The sequence below is a fragment of the Podarcis vaucheri genome, assembly GCF_965113315.1.
Source record: "Podarcis vaucheri genome assembly, chromosome: 7".
Classification (NCBI taxonomy): Eukaryota; Metazoa; Chordata; class Lepidosauria; order Squamata; family Lacertidae; genus Podarcis; species Podarcis vaucheri.
The window spans coordinates 74,405,100-74,418,485 of record NC_138765.1 but is presented as its reverse complement, the minus strand read 5'-3'; the positions used below and the strand labels follow the sequence as shown (position 1 = coordinate 74,418,485).

Here is a 13,386-nt window from a genome sequence, read left to right as displayed (position 1 = left end):
TCAAAGCTGCCGCTGCCACCACCCCTGGTCTCTGAGCCGCCTCGGCTCCTGGCAACTAGCACCCCCTGTCCAGCTCCAGAGGAATCATTCGCCCGGGGAGCTTGTAGCCAGGGCTGCTGCAACAAACAGCTGTGTAAGCATTTGGGAGGCAGAGATGCGAGAGGGCATCAGAGGGAGGTAGGGAGGGAAAGAGGGACAGAAGCCAGTGTTGCCCACGGCACCCCTGACCATCATTCAAGGCACCCCAGGGTGCCACAGCGAACAGGTTGAAAACCACTGACATAAAACAAGCCAGCTGGATCAGACCAATGGCTCATTTAGTCCAGCATCCTGTTCTCACCATGGCTGCCTGTGGGAAGCAGGGCATGAGGGGATCAGCACTGTCCAACTGCAATTCCCAGCGACTGTTATTCAGAGGCATACAGCCTCTGACAGCAGAGGCAAAGCATAGCCAACCTGCCATCGTTGACCTTCTCCATGAATTTGTCTAATCCTCTTTTAAAGCCACTCAGGTTGCTAGGCATCACTGCCTCCTGTGGGAGCGAGTTCCCCAGTTTAATATGTGCTGCATAATTTTATGAACTGCTATCGTGTAGCCTCTTTAACTCGCCTTTTCCCTAAAGACCTCTCCCAAAAGGTGATGTCAACGGAGGGATTTACTATGGACTAGACTAGTACCAAAAACAACTGAACAAAAACTAAACACCGGGGACTATCCCTTCTTAAAAGGGCTTAGTGAAACGTGTTTCCACTCGTTACATGAAGATATGTCACAGATCCTCTCAAACAGGTCTTCACTTGTTTACTAAGCATTCCTTAGAGGGCAATTTGTCAGCCTGTATTTCTTAAGAAACACCCCCCCTCCCTTGATTAAAACACACACACCAACAATTCACTATTCCCAAATGCACAGGACGCATTAGCACTATGGTATATGTATATATTTACATTTCAAACCAGACATTTCTTTTTTTGAGGGAACTGAATCTTTGGAACAAAACTGGACAAATCTCTTCAGATTCAGATAGGGATAGTCGCTTAGAAAGGGGTTTTGGCCTTTCAGATTAGACCAGTATTATCAAAACTTCCCACCCCCCCTCCCCCTTTCCCGCACCCCCTCTACCTACAGATAAAACATGGAGCATTAAAACAACCATCGGAGTCAAAGGTCGTCTGCCGTTACATAGCAACGAACCCAGTACTTCAGCAATTTGCTGGATAGTTCAATCTTCTCAGAAGAAGGCAGCAAGAACATGTATTCGGTTTTGCCTCGTTTCTTCACCTCACCACAAGGGGAACAGGCCTCTGTTGAAGCCCAACCAGTGGCCATTTCCCCTTGCCTGGTCACATGGTGTCCTTTCAAGAGCAGCTCTTCTCCGCCCCCACCCCGTCTCCACGGCCATATTAAGTCCAGAGCATCGTTTTTCACACTCGCATGCAGAGACCGGTATTTTTAACCTGCCGTTCCCTTCGGTACCCTTGAAACGTCAATGGAAAGTTATAACAACCGGCAGCAGACATTCCTTCCGTGTAACAGGTCTCTTCTGACTCTCTCCAGGCTAACCAAGTACATACACGGTCAGGTTTCTCATGCCCAACAGTTCTTCCCACTGGGCTGGGCTACGGTTGCGGCTGCTCATCTGTGGAAGCTTCCAGAACCCCAGGGCCTCCTTGTACTGACTCAGGGTTGTTGTTTGACAATGTCTCGGGGTTGTCGTTTGACAGCGTCTCAGGGTTGTCGTTTGACGACGTCTCAGGGTTGTCATTTGACGACGCTTCCGGCATCGTCTGAAGCTGACTTTGTTCCTCAGGGGCTGTTTGTTCCGAGGTGCAGCTGTCCAGTTTCTGGACAACAACTGGAGTCTCAGTGCAGGGCTTGGCCATCTTGATGGCCTCGTCGTAAGATGGCGGCATTTCAATAGCATACAGGCTGTACGCCGGAGGGCTCGCCATACTCCTATCCACCTCTCTGAAGGGCAGGGGAAGTGGGAGGTTCTGAGGATACTGCAGAGAACTGTATGCTGCAAAGAGAAAACACAGAAAAGTGTTCATTTTAGGAGGTCAGCACAACAAATGTTTGACAGAAGGGATGGTGGGAAGGCAGGTCCCTGGACCATTCACAGGGCTTATTTCAGGTGTTTTAGGACACCTTTTAGGGCAAAGATGGTGCATGAAGAACTGTAGAGTTATAAGGGAACCCCCCACCAGGGTCATCTAGTCCAACCCCCTGCAGTGCAGGAGTAACAGCTAAAGAATCCCGGACAGATGGCCATCCAACCTCTGCTTCAAAAACTCAAAGGAAAAAGAGTCCGTTCCACTGTCAAACAGCTCCTACTGTTTAGTCACTATCTCCTTTCTTGTAATTTGAATCCACTGGTTCGGGTCTTACGCTCTGGCACAGCAGAAAACAAGCTGCCTTCCCTGAGGCAACCCTTCAGATAATTGAAGATGGCTATCCTATCGCCTCTCAGTCTTCTCTTCTCCACCCAACTCCCTCAACCATTCCTCTTAAGGCTTGATTTCCAGACCATCTATCATCTTGGTTGCCCTGCTCTGCATATGTTCCAACTTGTCAATATCCTTCTTAAACTGTGGTGCCCAGAACCCAGAACTGGACACAGTGCTCACCCAGAACTGGACACAGTGCTCCAGGTATGGTTTGACCAAAGCAGAATAGAGCAGTCCTATTATTTGCCTAGATAACCTAAACAATAGGGGTGAAGATCCTTTTTCAGCCCAGCAGGTCAGAGCTTTGATCTCGCCACTACACAGGTCAACTTTGACTGATGAGCGAGGCCACTTATTTGTCAAATTGCCCAAAGCCCTGATCATGTCAGGTGACTGAAGTTGACCCATGGGGTGAGAGGTCCGCTTCACCAGCACATTCGACGCAGGGAACCCACTGGCAAAGTGGCAGCCAAGGAGATTCAAACTCTTAGCTCATCGGCGGATGGGGAAGTAAGTCAATCTTGCTCTCTTGAAGGGGTCTGCTTTGCCAGCTCTGCAAGGAACGCTGTGGCAAAGCAGCACCAAGCAGGACTGAACCCTGCCTGCCTCTGCTGACATTAATCGATGATGTCAGAAGATTGACAGGTGGGTTTGGCGATCCTCCTGCTGTGCAAAGTTGCATTCCAACTGGGCAAAAGCACTCAGCAGAGTAGGGCCGGCAAGGATTGGGGCCCAGGGAAAGAGCCAAAGGATAGGGCTTGGGTGGGCTGCTTTTGGACCTTTGGTTCCCCCACCAGTGTACATATTGAATGAATGGATGAAAACAACCCATCTCCACACTGTTTTCCAGCTGCAAGATAGGATAGATTTCTCCTTCACCCCCCCCCCCGGCTCCCAAAATTTGGGATTGCCAAATACTCACAGGTGACGGTGCTGTGGGCGGTGCTGTCGTGGTCCATGGGGATGATAGTGAGGTCGTGGGCATGAGGCGGAAAAGTCTGAATCGGGGGCCTCTTCTTACGGCAGCAAAACCGGACACAGCTGGCGCCTATGCCACACAGCAGCAGCAGAAACACTGTGAGCAGGATGAGCCTGAAGGAAAAGAAGCAGAGCCCCACATCAGCCATCGGACCCTGCAGTGTAGGCTCCCATGATATTTAGCAAGGAGGACATCTACTGCAGTCAAAGCACAGGGAACTGAGCAGGGGCAAGGAACCTCAGGCTTGGGGGCTGAATTAAGGCTCCCAGGTCTCTCTATTTGGCCCTTGGAACTCTCCGCAGGCCACGACCCCTCAGTGGCCTGCTTTGCATCCTCCTTGAATGTTTCTGTCTGTCTGGGATGTGTCCTTGAACTCTGAACATGTCTCTTGCTTGTCTGGAAGGAGGAGAGAGACTGGATGTCTGTGTGGTGTAGAAACTAGCCTAATGCACAAAAGTAAATTTACATGCATTGCTCCAACCAACTTCTGCCTCTGGCCCCACCCACCACTGCCATGCAATCCCCCACTTAGGGCTGCCCAGAAGGGAATGAACCCTCAGCACAATAGGGCAAGTGGGTCAATCATTCTGATACTGGCATATGGCGTTGTGGCCGATTGCTGCATACCAAAAGCTGCTTAGGGAAATTGGGTATGCTTAGTGCGCCAAACACTTTAATGAGTATTAACAACTACGAGACAGTGTGGTGCAACAGTTAGAGCAGTATTTCTCAAACTTGGGCTCCCCGGCTGTTGTCGGGTTACAACTCCCATAATCCTTAGCTAGCAGGACATGTGGTCAGGGTTTTATAAGTGCTGGAAATCACCTAGAGAGGCCGGGGAAACCCGTCCAGATGGGTGGGGTATAAAGAAAATATTATATATATACACACACACACACACATACATACACAGCTGGGGGCCCAAGTTTGAGAAACACTGTGTTGGAGTGTCAGACTAGGAGCTGAGAGACCAGGATTCAAATCCCTCCACTCAGCCATGAAGCCAACTGGGTAACCTTGGGACACTCACTGTCTCTCAGCCTACCCTACCTCACAGGGTTGTTGTGCAGATAAAATGAGAGGGGAGAGAGCAATGTATGCTACCTCGAGCTCCTTGGAGGAAAAGGTAGTACAGAAATACTTAAAACAAGTAAGTAATAATAAAACCCTCTTTTTAACAAAAAAGTATTTTCTATTATGTTTTTATGGATGCCTTTTGCCAATTTTTCCCTTCTACGTTGTATACTGCCTCAATATATTTTTTTAAAAATGAAACTGTTTATTTGCTTTCATGTTTATAATCGGCAAACATAAAAATGTTTCAGTCCAACATTTCCGGATGCAAATCTACATTAGAGGAGGGCAGATGGTTGGAAAAGTAACCAGCCAATGCCATCGAGACCCCAAATTACTCCCAGGAAGTATGTGAAACGAGAGCTGAATGCCAATCAGATGAGCAGAGAGAAGGCTGCCTCTTTCCACATTCAACGAGGCTTCAAAAGGCACTCAAAATATGTGGTTCGATTTTTCCCTACCTGCTTCTCTCAGAAGAAAAACATTTACGTTCTCACAGCATCATTGAGCAATAAATCCGTAAGCTGGCCATTCATAACTATGTCACTGGATGACGAAAACTACTGGTAAACAATTTTCCATGAAGGATCAGATCACAAGATTGTTTTGCAATACAGTGGTACCTCAGGTTACATATGCTTCAGGTTACATACACTTCAGGTTACAGACTCCGCTAACCCAGAAATAGTGTTTCAAGTTAAGAACTTTGCTTCAGGATGAGAACAGAAATCGGGCTCCGGCAGCGCGGCAGCAGCAGGAGGCCCCATTAGCTAAAGTGGTGCTTCAGGTTAAGAACAGTTTCAGGTTAAGTACAGACCTCCGGAACGAATTAAGTACTTAACCTGAGGTACCGCTGTAATTCACAGAGAGCAGACCTGTCTTGTTATATTACATCATGTCCCCTGCCTCCCTGGTTTTAAAACTGCAATGCTGTGGCTCCTCTTTTGGAATCAGAGGATGGACATTAATGTAATAGGAGCCTGCTGGGCACTTCAATGGGAGACCTTGCAAGCAGGACTTGAGCACAAGAGCTCTCTCCTCTCCTGTCCTTTCCAGCAACTGATATTCCTATTCAGAAGCACTGTTGCCTAGCTATGGTAGCTAGTAGGCATAGCTATGGTAGCTAGTAGGCATCAATAACTCACGACTTTTGGCCCTTAATCTGAAGAGTGGTAGCATTTTGGCCTCTTTTATTGGGAATGGGTGTGAGCTTCAGGTGAAGGGCAGTGCACAAATTTTAATAATAATAATAATAATATAATACAGGCAGCAACCATCTTAGGAATGTCCAATTGATGCATGATTGCAGACGCGCAGGTCCTTATGCACCTGGAAGAGAGCAGAACAGGGCCAGGGGAGGCTTATGCAAGTTCTGCTGATGCACATGGGGGCTGGGAATGGAAAACACACACACACACGAAATGGGTCACTGTGTGCATATGCAGGGCTATTATTCGGGGGCATGGGGAGGTGCCAGAACTCACCATCCTCTCTCTCTGTCTCCCTGCTGTGGAACCAACAATGGCGCCCACTTGAGAGGTGCCAAAACTGCGCTGCTTGCTGCCCCCCCCACTTGGTTTTAAAAACCCTCTTAACAAATATAATAAAGTCATAAGGTCTCCTCTGAGTAAAACTTAGCTGAATACCACTCCTGGGTGTTACAGGACTGGCCATCCCTACTCTATGGAATAGTATGGTCCAGGGAACATTTTTAGCTATTTGTGGACTCATTTGCCTTTTTTAGAGATTCCGGGGGGGGGGGGGGATGAAACAGGAAGTAGGCGGAGAGAAAATACCTGTTTCTCACCACTGGGCTGGTTTTGCCACTGAGTGGATGATGCAATGAGAGTTTCAGTTGATTACAGGCCAAGCAAGGAGCGACGATAGTTTGACACAGCATAAGCCCAGAGGGCTTCTTCATGTGCCAAGTTCTCAATGGCTAAAGGGCTCCACGTGTCGGCTTGTGAAAGTGAGGGAGTTTTATAACAAAAATGTTCCATGAGAGCAACTGGGGGAAGGAAATATTACTTCATTCTGAACTATGCCAGGATTCTTGTCAAGTGGGATTGCAGCCTGCCCTGTTTTGTTTCCCTTTTCTGAGGCACCTAGTAACACATCCTCACCATCATGGGCTCGTCACCACCTGTCCCTAATCGTTACTTATTAGTCAGATTTCCATAGACCTCCAGGGGACAGGAAAGTTGAGAGGTCACCACATGACCTACTAACCTTCCAGCAGCACCAAGTTTTGAGCCTGCTTGTTGTAATTAGAGGTAATCTCCCAGGGAAACACCCCTGGCACTATCAAGGTTGGTTTTCTAAGTGCCAGTTGAATTTAAAAATAAAATAAAATACTGAAGCGTTGAGTGATTTTGTTAAGATTGGCTAACAGTTTTAGGCCTGAGGGCCACACTGAAGCTTGATAGTTCCTCCAAGGGCCACATGCCAGGTGGGGTAACTGTACTGACCAATGCACACATGCAGACAAAAACATTCTGACCCAGAGGACATTTTTTTTCTCCCCATGGCAGTGCTGCTGTGGGGAGATAAAGCAGCATTTTTCATCCTCATCCCAGTGCTGGGCTAGGAGGATAAAAAACCTCTCATGCTAGCATGTGTCGGAAAAACAGCCCCATTACAAGAAGGTCTCTTGAGCGCCTTCCTGTCTTTTAAGACTTGCTTGTGGCAACAACAAACCAGAGGGAGAAAACGCCTCTTTTTCCAAGGCATCAAACACCAGCCAGCAAAACCCCTTTTCAAAGGGCCACCTTGCAAAGCGCTTCAAAAGACAGCCTTGCAAAGCACTCTGCAAAGGATGAACTGGGCAAAGAAGTCACCTGATGTCACGTGTCTGCCAGTTGTCCCTGTCCAACAAAGGGTGGGGGAGATAGTGATCTGGCCTTCTGCCCAGATCCAGTTCCTTACCTCTGGGGCTTGATTAACCAAAGGGCTGGGTCCAAAGTGCAGCCAAGGGAAGGGATGTGAAATTGGATCCCTGGCCCACTGCACACCTGACAAGCTTAAAGAACAGTAACTGTTGTCCCCGGCTCCAGCATCTCCAAACAGTTCTTTAGCATCCCTAAGTAGCTGCTCCAAATTAGTCACACAATGGCTTTATCACAACCTGCTGGTTTCATAACGCACTCAGACTGTGCAACAGGAAAGGTGGTCATTTGTTTATCTACCGGTTGCATTTCTGCTTTGCTAACTTCCTCTTCAAACAGGGCAGTGAATGGAGCTATTGTCAGGATCTGAACAAGGCATGGTCACAAAGTAAACAGAAACGAAATACACATGCTGCCTCTCTTTCTCCAGTATCAAAGGAGAGAGGAAAGAGGAGACGGAGATGGGCTGCTGGATGTGGCCCTCCAGGCCTTTCAATCTGGCCCTCTGTGGTTGCCCCAGGCCACGCCCCTTATTGGCCCTGCTCAACACCTTCCTTGAGTGTTTTTGCCAGTGCAGAACGAGTGGGGGCCGAGAGGGAGAGACAATGTCTGCCAGCGACTTCCTGAAACAAATGAAGCCAAGGCTGAAAATTGATCTGAACTCACCAGACATACCACAGGCTTGTCCAACTGGTTCCCTGCTGAGTGCACCTGGAAAATGAAGACAAGGAAATGGGGCGTCACTCATCGAGCCTTGGATTTTTGATGCAGCTCACACACATGATCTCTCTCTAACTTTTGCGCAACGGAAGACGGGGAACCCCTGGCTTGCCAGATGTTGTCGGCTGCCATTCCCAGTCAGCAGGGGATGATTCCAGCGGCAGCCGAACTAAAGCTGGAGGGACACAGGTCTCCCCAAAAAACACCAAACAAAAGCAGGCCAAGCAATTATACTTTCCACATCGCAGATGGCGAACTGAAGATAAAAGAAATCCCGGTTGAGTGTGTGGCCAAGGTTAGATGCAAACTAGAAAATTTCTCCCAGGCCTTTCCTTATTTAAATAAAACTTTCAGATGGAGACACATTGCCGTCAAAGAGAAGCACCTCATGCGGGTTCTTACTTACCCTTGCGGGCTACTGCAGTGAATCTCAGCAAAGGCAGGTAGGGCCTGGAAGTAAGGAAAAGAGAAATAATGGATTTAGAACAGAAAGCTAGAACTAAATGCTGCAGGGACAGAATTCTATGGCTCTGAAACTGAGCCGGGGAACCCTTTTTCAGCTTGAAAGCCACATTCCACCTGGGACATTCTTCCAAGGCAACAATTGTTAACGTGGCTTCTGCACAGTACCCAAGTTTCTACACATGTTCCCACACCCCTCTCTGTCATCTATCCAGGCAAGCAAGAGGCATAGCCCAGCCAGGCAAAAACACTTGGGATGCAAAGCAAGCCTTGGTGAGTGGTGTGGCCTGGGGAGACTTCTAAGGGACCAGTGGGAGTGGGATGGAGGGATACAATGAGCCCCCTGGGACTGAGTTTCCACCCTGCTTGCTGTAAAACAACACACCACTCTCACAAGATTTGCCTTACTCTTACTGGATCAACCAAAAGATCCCTCTAATCCACCACTCTCTCATCCAAAAGAGCTAGGAAGATGCCCATGGGATGCTCATGAAAGAGAATGACCAGTGCTTTGCAATCCCAGATTTATCAGAATGCATTATCCTTAGGTTTGCAGCTGATGAATAAGGAGGTGAATATATACAGTGGTGCCTCAGGTTAAGTACTTAATTCATTCCGGAGGTCCATTCTTAACCTGAAACTGTTCTTAACCTGAAGCACCACTTTAGCTAATGGGGCCTCCTGCTGCCTCTGCGCCGCCAGAGCACAATTTCTGTTCTCATCCTGAAGCAAAGTTCTTAACCCGAGGTACTATTTCTGGGTTAGCGGAGTCTGTAACCTGAAGCGTCTGTAACCCAAGGTACCACTGTATAGTGGCAAGGCAGTTAAAACTTTCGCATCTCTTGTCCAGCAGCTTTGCTCATATGCAGAGCTAAACCATGGTTGGTTGTAACTATGGTTGATTCAAAAAACCATACACAGTCCAACAGATGAACAAGCAAGCTAGGGCTGGCCAAAGATGTTTTGCTGACTGAGGCAAAGAACAAGGCACTCCTCCTCCTTATTCCTCATACAGATGATAAACATGCTACGAGTAGACACTTGCTTACTAGTGACAGGGAGAGTGTCCTCCACTGTGCCTGGGAGCAGCATACTAGTCACTTTCAGCTTAACTATGGTTTAGAGCAGGGCTTCACAAATCTGGGTCTCTAGCTCTTTTAAAACTACAACTCCCATCATGCCTAGCTAGGTCTGGGATGATTGGAGCTGTAGTCCAAAAACAACTGGAGACCCATGTTTAGGAAACCATGGTTTAGTGACATGCAAGCGGTAGTGGATAACATGGTGGGGTTGTGCCCCTCTCCTGACCTCCCTCCGTCTGAGCCGTTGTTGGTATACCAGAAACAAAGGTCAGCGCAGTGAAAACTGGCATCTGCCACCTCTCCATCTCTGTTCTGGGGGATGCACATGGTGGTGCCTGCTACTGTGTGCAAGCAAGGCCACTGCATTTAGATTTCAATTTCTAAGGGGTAGCTGTGTTGTGGGCTTGTTGCAGCGAAAACAAAGCCCTGCAGTGCCTGCAAATTTATTATGGCATAAGCTTTAGTGGAGTACAGTCTTATCCAATGCACACATTGGTATCCTAAATTGCTCTCTCTCTGTGTGTGTGTGTGTGTGTGCGTGTGTGTAGAGCCAGGGTAGGATGGTGGATGGACTAAGGACTGGGAGACCAGCGTTGAAATCCCCACGCAGCCTTGAAGTTCACCGGGTGACATGTCTCTTAACCTAACCAACCTCACAGGGTCGCTGCATGGATAAAACGGAGGGGCAGGGGAAAACAATTATGCCACTTTTGAGCTCCTCACAGGAAAGGTGGGCTATGAAGGAAATTAATACACAAACACAAAAGTGCTACATAAACACTGGACCTTGTTATTGATTGACTTTGCAAAGTCACTCAATGTAGCTACCCAACCAAGAAGTAAGCTTATGATCCATTTTATTGCACATGTCCTGGCAAGCCATTCTTCAGCTGTCCAAACCTTGCCCCCAGCATACTGGAAACTTAAGTTACTTTGAACAGATATGCTGCCGCTTGTGAACATTATTTTTTTTTTTTGTAGCATCAGCATTTTAAAAAAAAATCTTGTGTTTGTTGCTGTTGTTAGTTGTACAGTGGTACCTCGGGTTAAGTACTTAATTCATTCTGGAGGTCTGTTCTTAACCTGAAACTGTTCTTAACCTGAAGCACCACTTTAGCTAATGGGGCCTCCTGCTGCCGCCGCGCCGCCAAAGCACGATTTCTGTTCTCATCCTGAAGCAAAGTTCTTAACCCAAGGCACTATTTCTAGGTTAGCGGAGTCTGTAACCTGAAGCATATGTAGCCTGAGGTACCACTGTATACACGTTTTCAGTGAATTTTACTAAGGTGCCTTCAATGACATTTAACTGATTTATTTTCTAGCACCTATATCCCGGCTTCCTTCTGCCATGGAATTTAAAAGCAAAGTTTGGATTTGATATCCCGCTTTATCACTACCCTAAGGAGTCTCAAAGCGGCTCACAATCTCCTTTTCCTTCCTCCCCCACAACAAACACTCTGTGAGGTGAGTGGGGCTGAGAGACTTCAAGGATCCGGCCACTTACCAGACCTTGACCTGCTTAGCTTCTCCAATGGCTACTAATCCCGATGGTTCTCCTCCACTTCCATTGTCAGAGACAGCATATGCTCTGAGTTGCTGGGAATCACAAGTGGGACATTGCGGTCCCACCTGCAGATTACCCATTTGGGGCTTCTGATTAGCCAGTAGGCGATCAGTAGGCTACACTAGGTGGGCCATTGGCCTGATCCAGCACTGCTCTTTTTGCATTCATTTGCTAGAAAGGGCAACATATATAAATTCTTTTAAAGCAAAACAAATATTCCCAAATCTAAAACTTCCAAGTATCTTGCACAGGGAGGGTTATTTTGGGAGGGGGCAGGAAACAGGTATTATATTGTATCACCAGTCAGTTGCTGCTGGGACCACCTACAGCCAGGACTTTAGGGTAACAAGCCCAGAGTCTAAAATTACCCAACTGCACCCCTGTCCGAGAATCCTTTTCAGCAATGGTGTACAGCTGAAAATACGAAGCTGTTTACATGGAAGCCTGTTCATTAAACCAGGATTTTAAAGGAAAAATCATGCCTTAACTATTAAAGTGAAATGCTCAGTATGCATTATCACATGTAAAGCATAAGACTTATAAAATTAGAGGGATTCTGGCAAAAGAAAAAAAGAGAAAGAAATAGGTAGATGATGCAAAAATCAAACCAATTCAGTAGCTGCTCAGAACAACACAAATGAAGATGCCTTTTGATTCGTGCATATATGGATGAGGGGGTGCGGCTCCAGCCTAGACCTGTCTACGTGCAAATCCCGTTCATAGGCTGGGGTGGCCCTTTAGCTGTTACAGAACTACAACTCCCATCAGCCCCAGTCAGCATTGCCCATGGACAAGACAGATGGGAGTTGTAGTCCCAACATCTGGGAGGACCACAGATTCCCCTACCCTTGATCTAGACCAAGAGAACTTGAAGCCCTTCCAACATGATTTCTGGACCACTCGGCTCTGTCAGAACGGAGATTCTGATCTGATTCAATGTATACTGTACATCTTTCTCACTTTGTCCTCATCAGGACAGATGAGTCTGCTTTCACCTGCCTCGTTAACAACCAGTCCAGGGGAGGGCTCTGCCTCTGCCTGCTGGTCTCCTTGCCTTGGAAGCCCTAATGGTTACCAGTTACCACTGGTCTTAAGATCTAAGAAGGCAAGACTCCGCAAACCCCGGTAGATAAGGATAGCTAAATCTCAGGGGCTGTATTCAACTAAGCTCGGGGAGTAGAACCCACTGAAATTCACACACACCCATCTAATTTAGATCCGGATCATTTAGGGATACTGTACTGTGAACAGGCTACAAGAAACGTGCTTAAAACCACAGAAAACGGCAGAGGAGGAGGGCGGCAGGGAGGGCTGTGCGTGCGAGAGAAAAGAAAGGTCTGCAAGTAGAGGCCCCCACAAAGGGCGACATTCAAACATAAAAGCTTTTTTTAATCCAGTGCCGCAGACGGAGCCACTCCGATCGGCTGCGGGGCGAACCACAGAGGCCGGTTCGCAAGCGGCGCGAAGCTATGCTAGCAAGGAAAGCAAAAAAAAAAGAAAAGAAAGAAAATAAACGGACGATCCCAGCCACCGATCAGCCCCGAAACGGAAATGCAACCCCCCACCCCCGATCCACCCACCCACAAAACGTAGCCCACTGCGGCACCCACCTCCAGCAGAGCGAAAAGGAAGATTTTGTAGGAGACGCAGCTCGCTCGCTGTGCCGCAGCCATGGAAAGCGAAGGGGAGTCGCCTCGCCCGTTCCCCGCTTTTCGCCCGAGGACGCCGAGGCTCTTTTGTCTTCCACGCACGCGGAATAAAACGCCCCGCGCCCCCTTCGGAAGACACCCAAAGAATCGCTCCTGCGCTTGGCGCGCACTCCTCGGCGGCAGCCGCTTTGCAAAGCGATATCTCTCTCCTCAGGCCCCGCCCCTTCCCCAGTTGGCCCCGCCCACTGCTGGCTTTCCCGCGCTTGCTTTGTTCACCCGCTGGGTTGCTGCAACGGATTAGGATTTTGCAAGCGGGAGGGGGATTTCTTTGCACCCATGGGTCGCTCTCCCTCCACGAGGTTCTGGGGGAGCGGAGGTAGGCCCAAAGCGATGACTAAACGGGGTGTGTTTGTGAGAGAGAAAAGTCACCGGTTGAATGGAAACGAAGCCTATTTCCGCCCACCCGGCGCTATCCCCCGCCCGCAACCCGCAGAGCAATTTTAAGATTGCAGCATTAGGACAA

General features: G+C 48.3%; 1 protein-coding gene across 1 annotated transcript; it reads right to left on the bottom strand.

Moving 5' to 3' along the window:
• Nucleotides 1-926: 926 nt before the first annotated feature.
• On the bottom strand, nt 927-13,056 carry TMEM52 (transmembrane protein 52). The gene is made up of 5 exons (XM_082230593.1): nt 12,825-13,056; nt 8,513-8,556; nt 8,053-8,097; nt 3,371-3,540; nt 927-2,021 (listed from the first exon to the last, which is right to left on the bottom strand). Exons 1-5 carry the CDS (start codon nt 12,885-12,887, stop codon nt 1,621-1,623), a joined length of 723 nt encoding a protein of 240 aa, XP_082086719.1. The 5' UTR covers nt 12,888-13,056; the 3' UTR covers nt 927-1,620.
• Nucleotides 13,057-13,386: the final 330 nt, after the last annotated feature.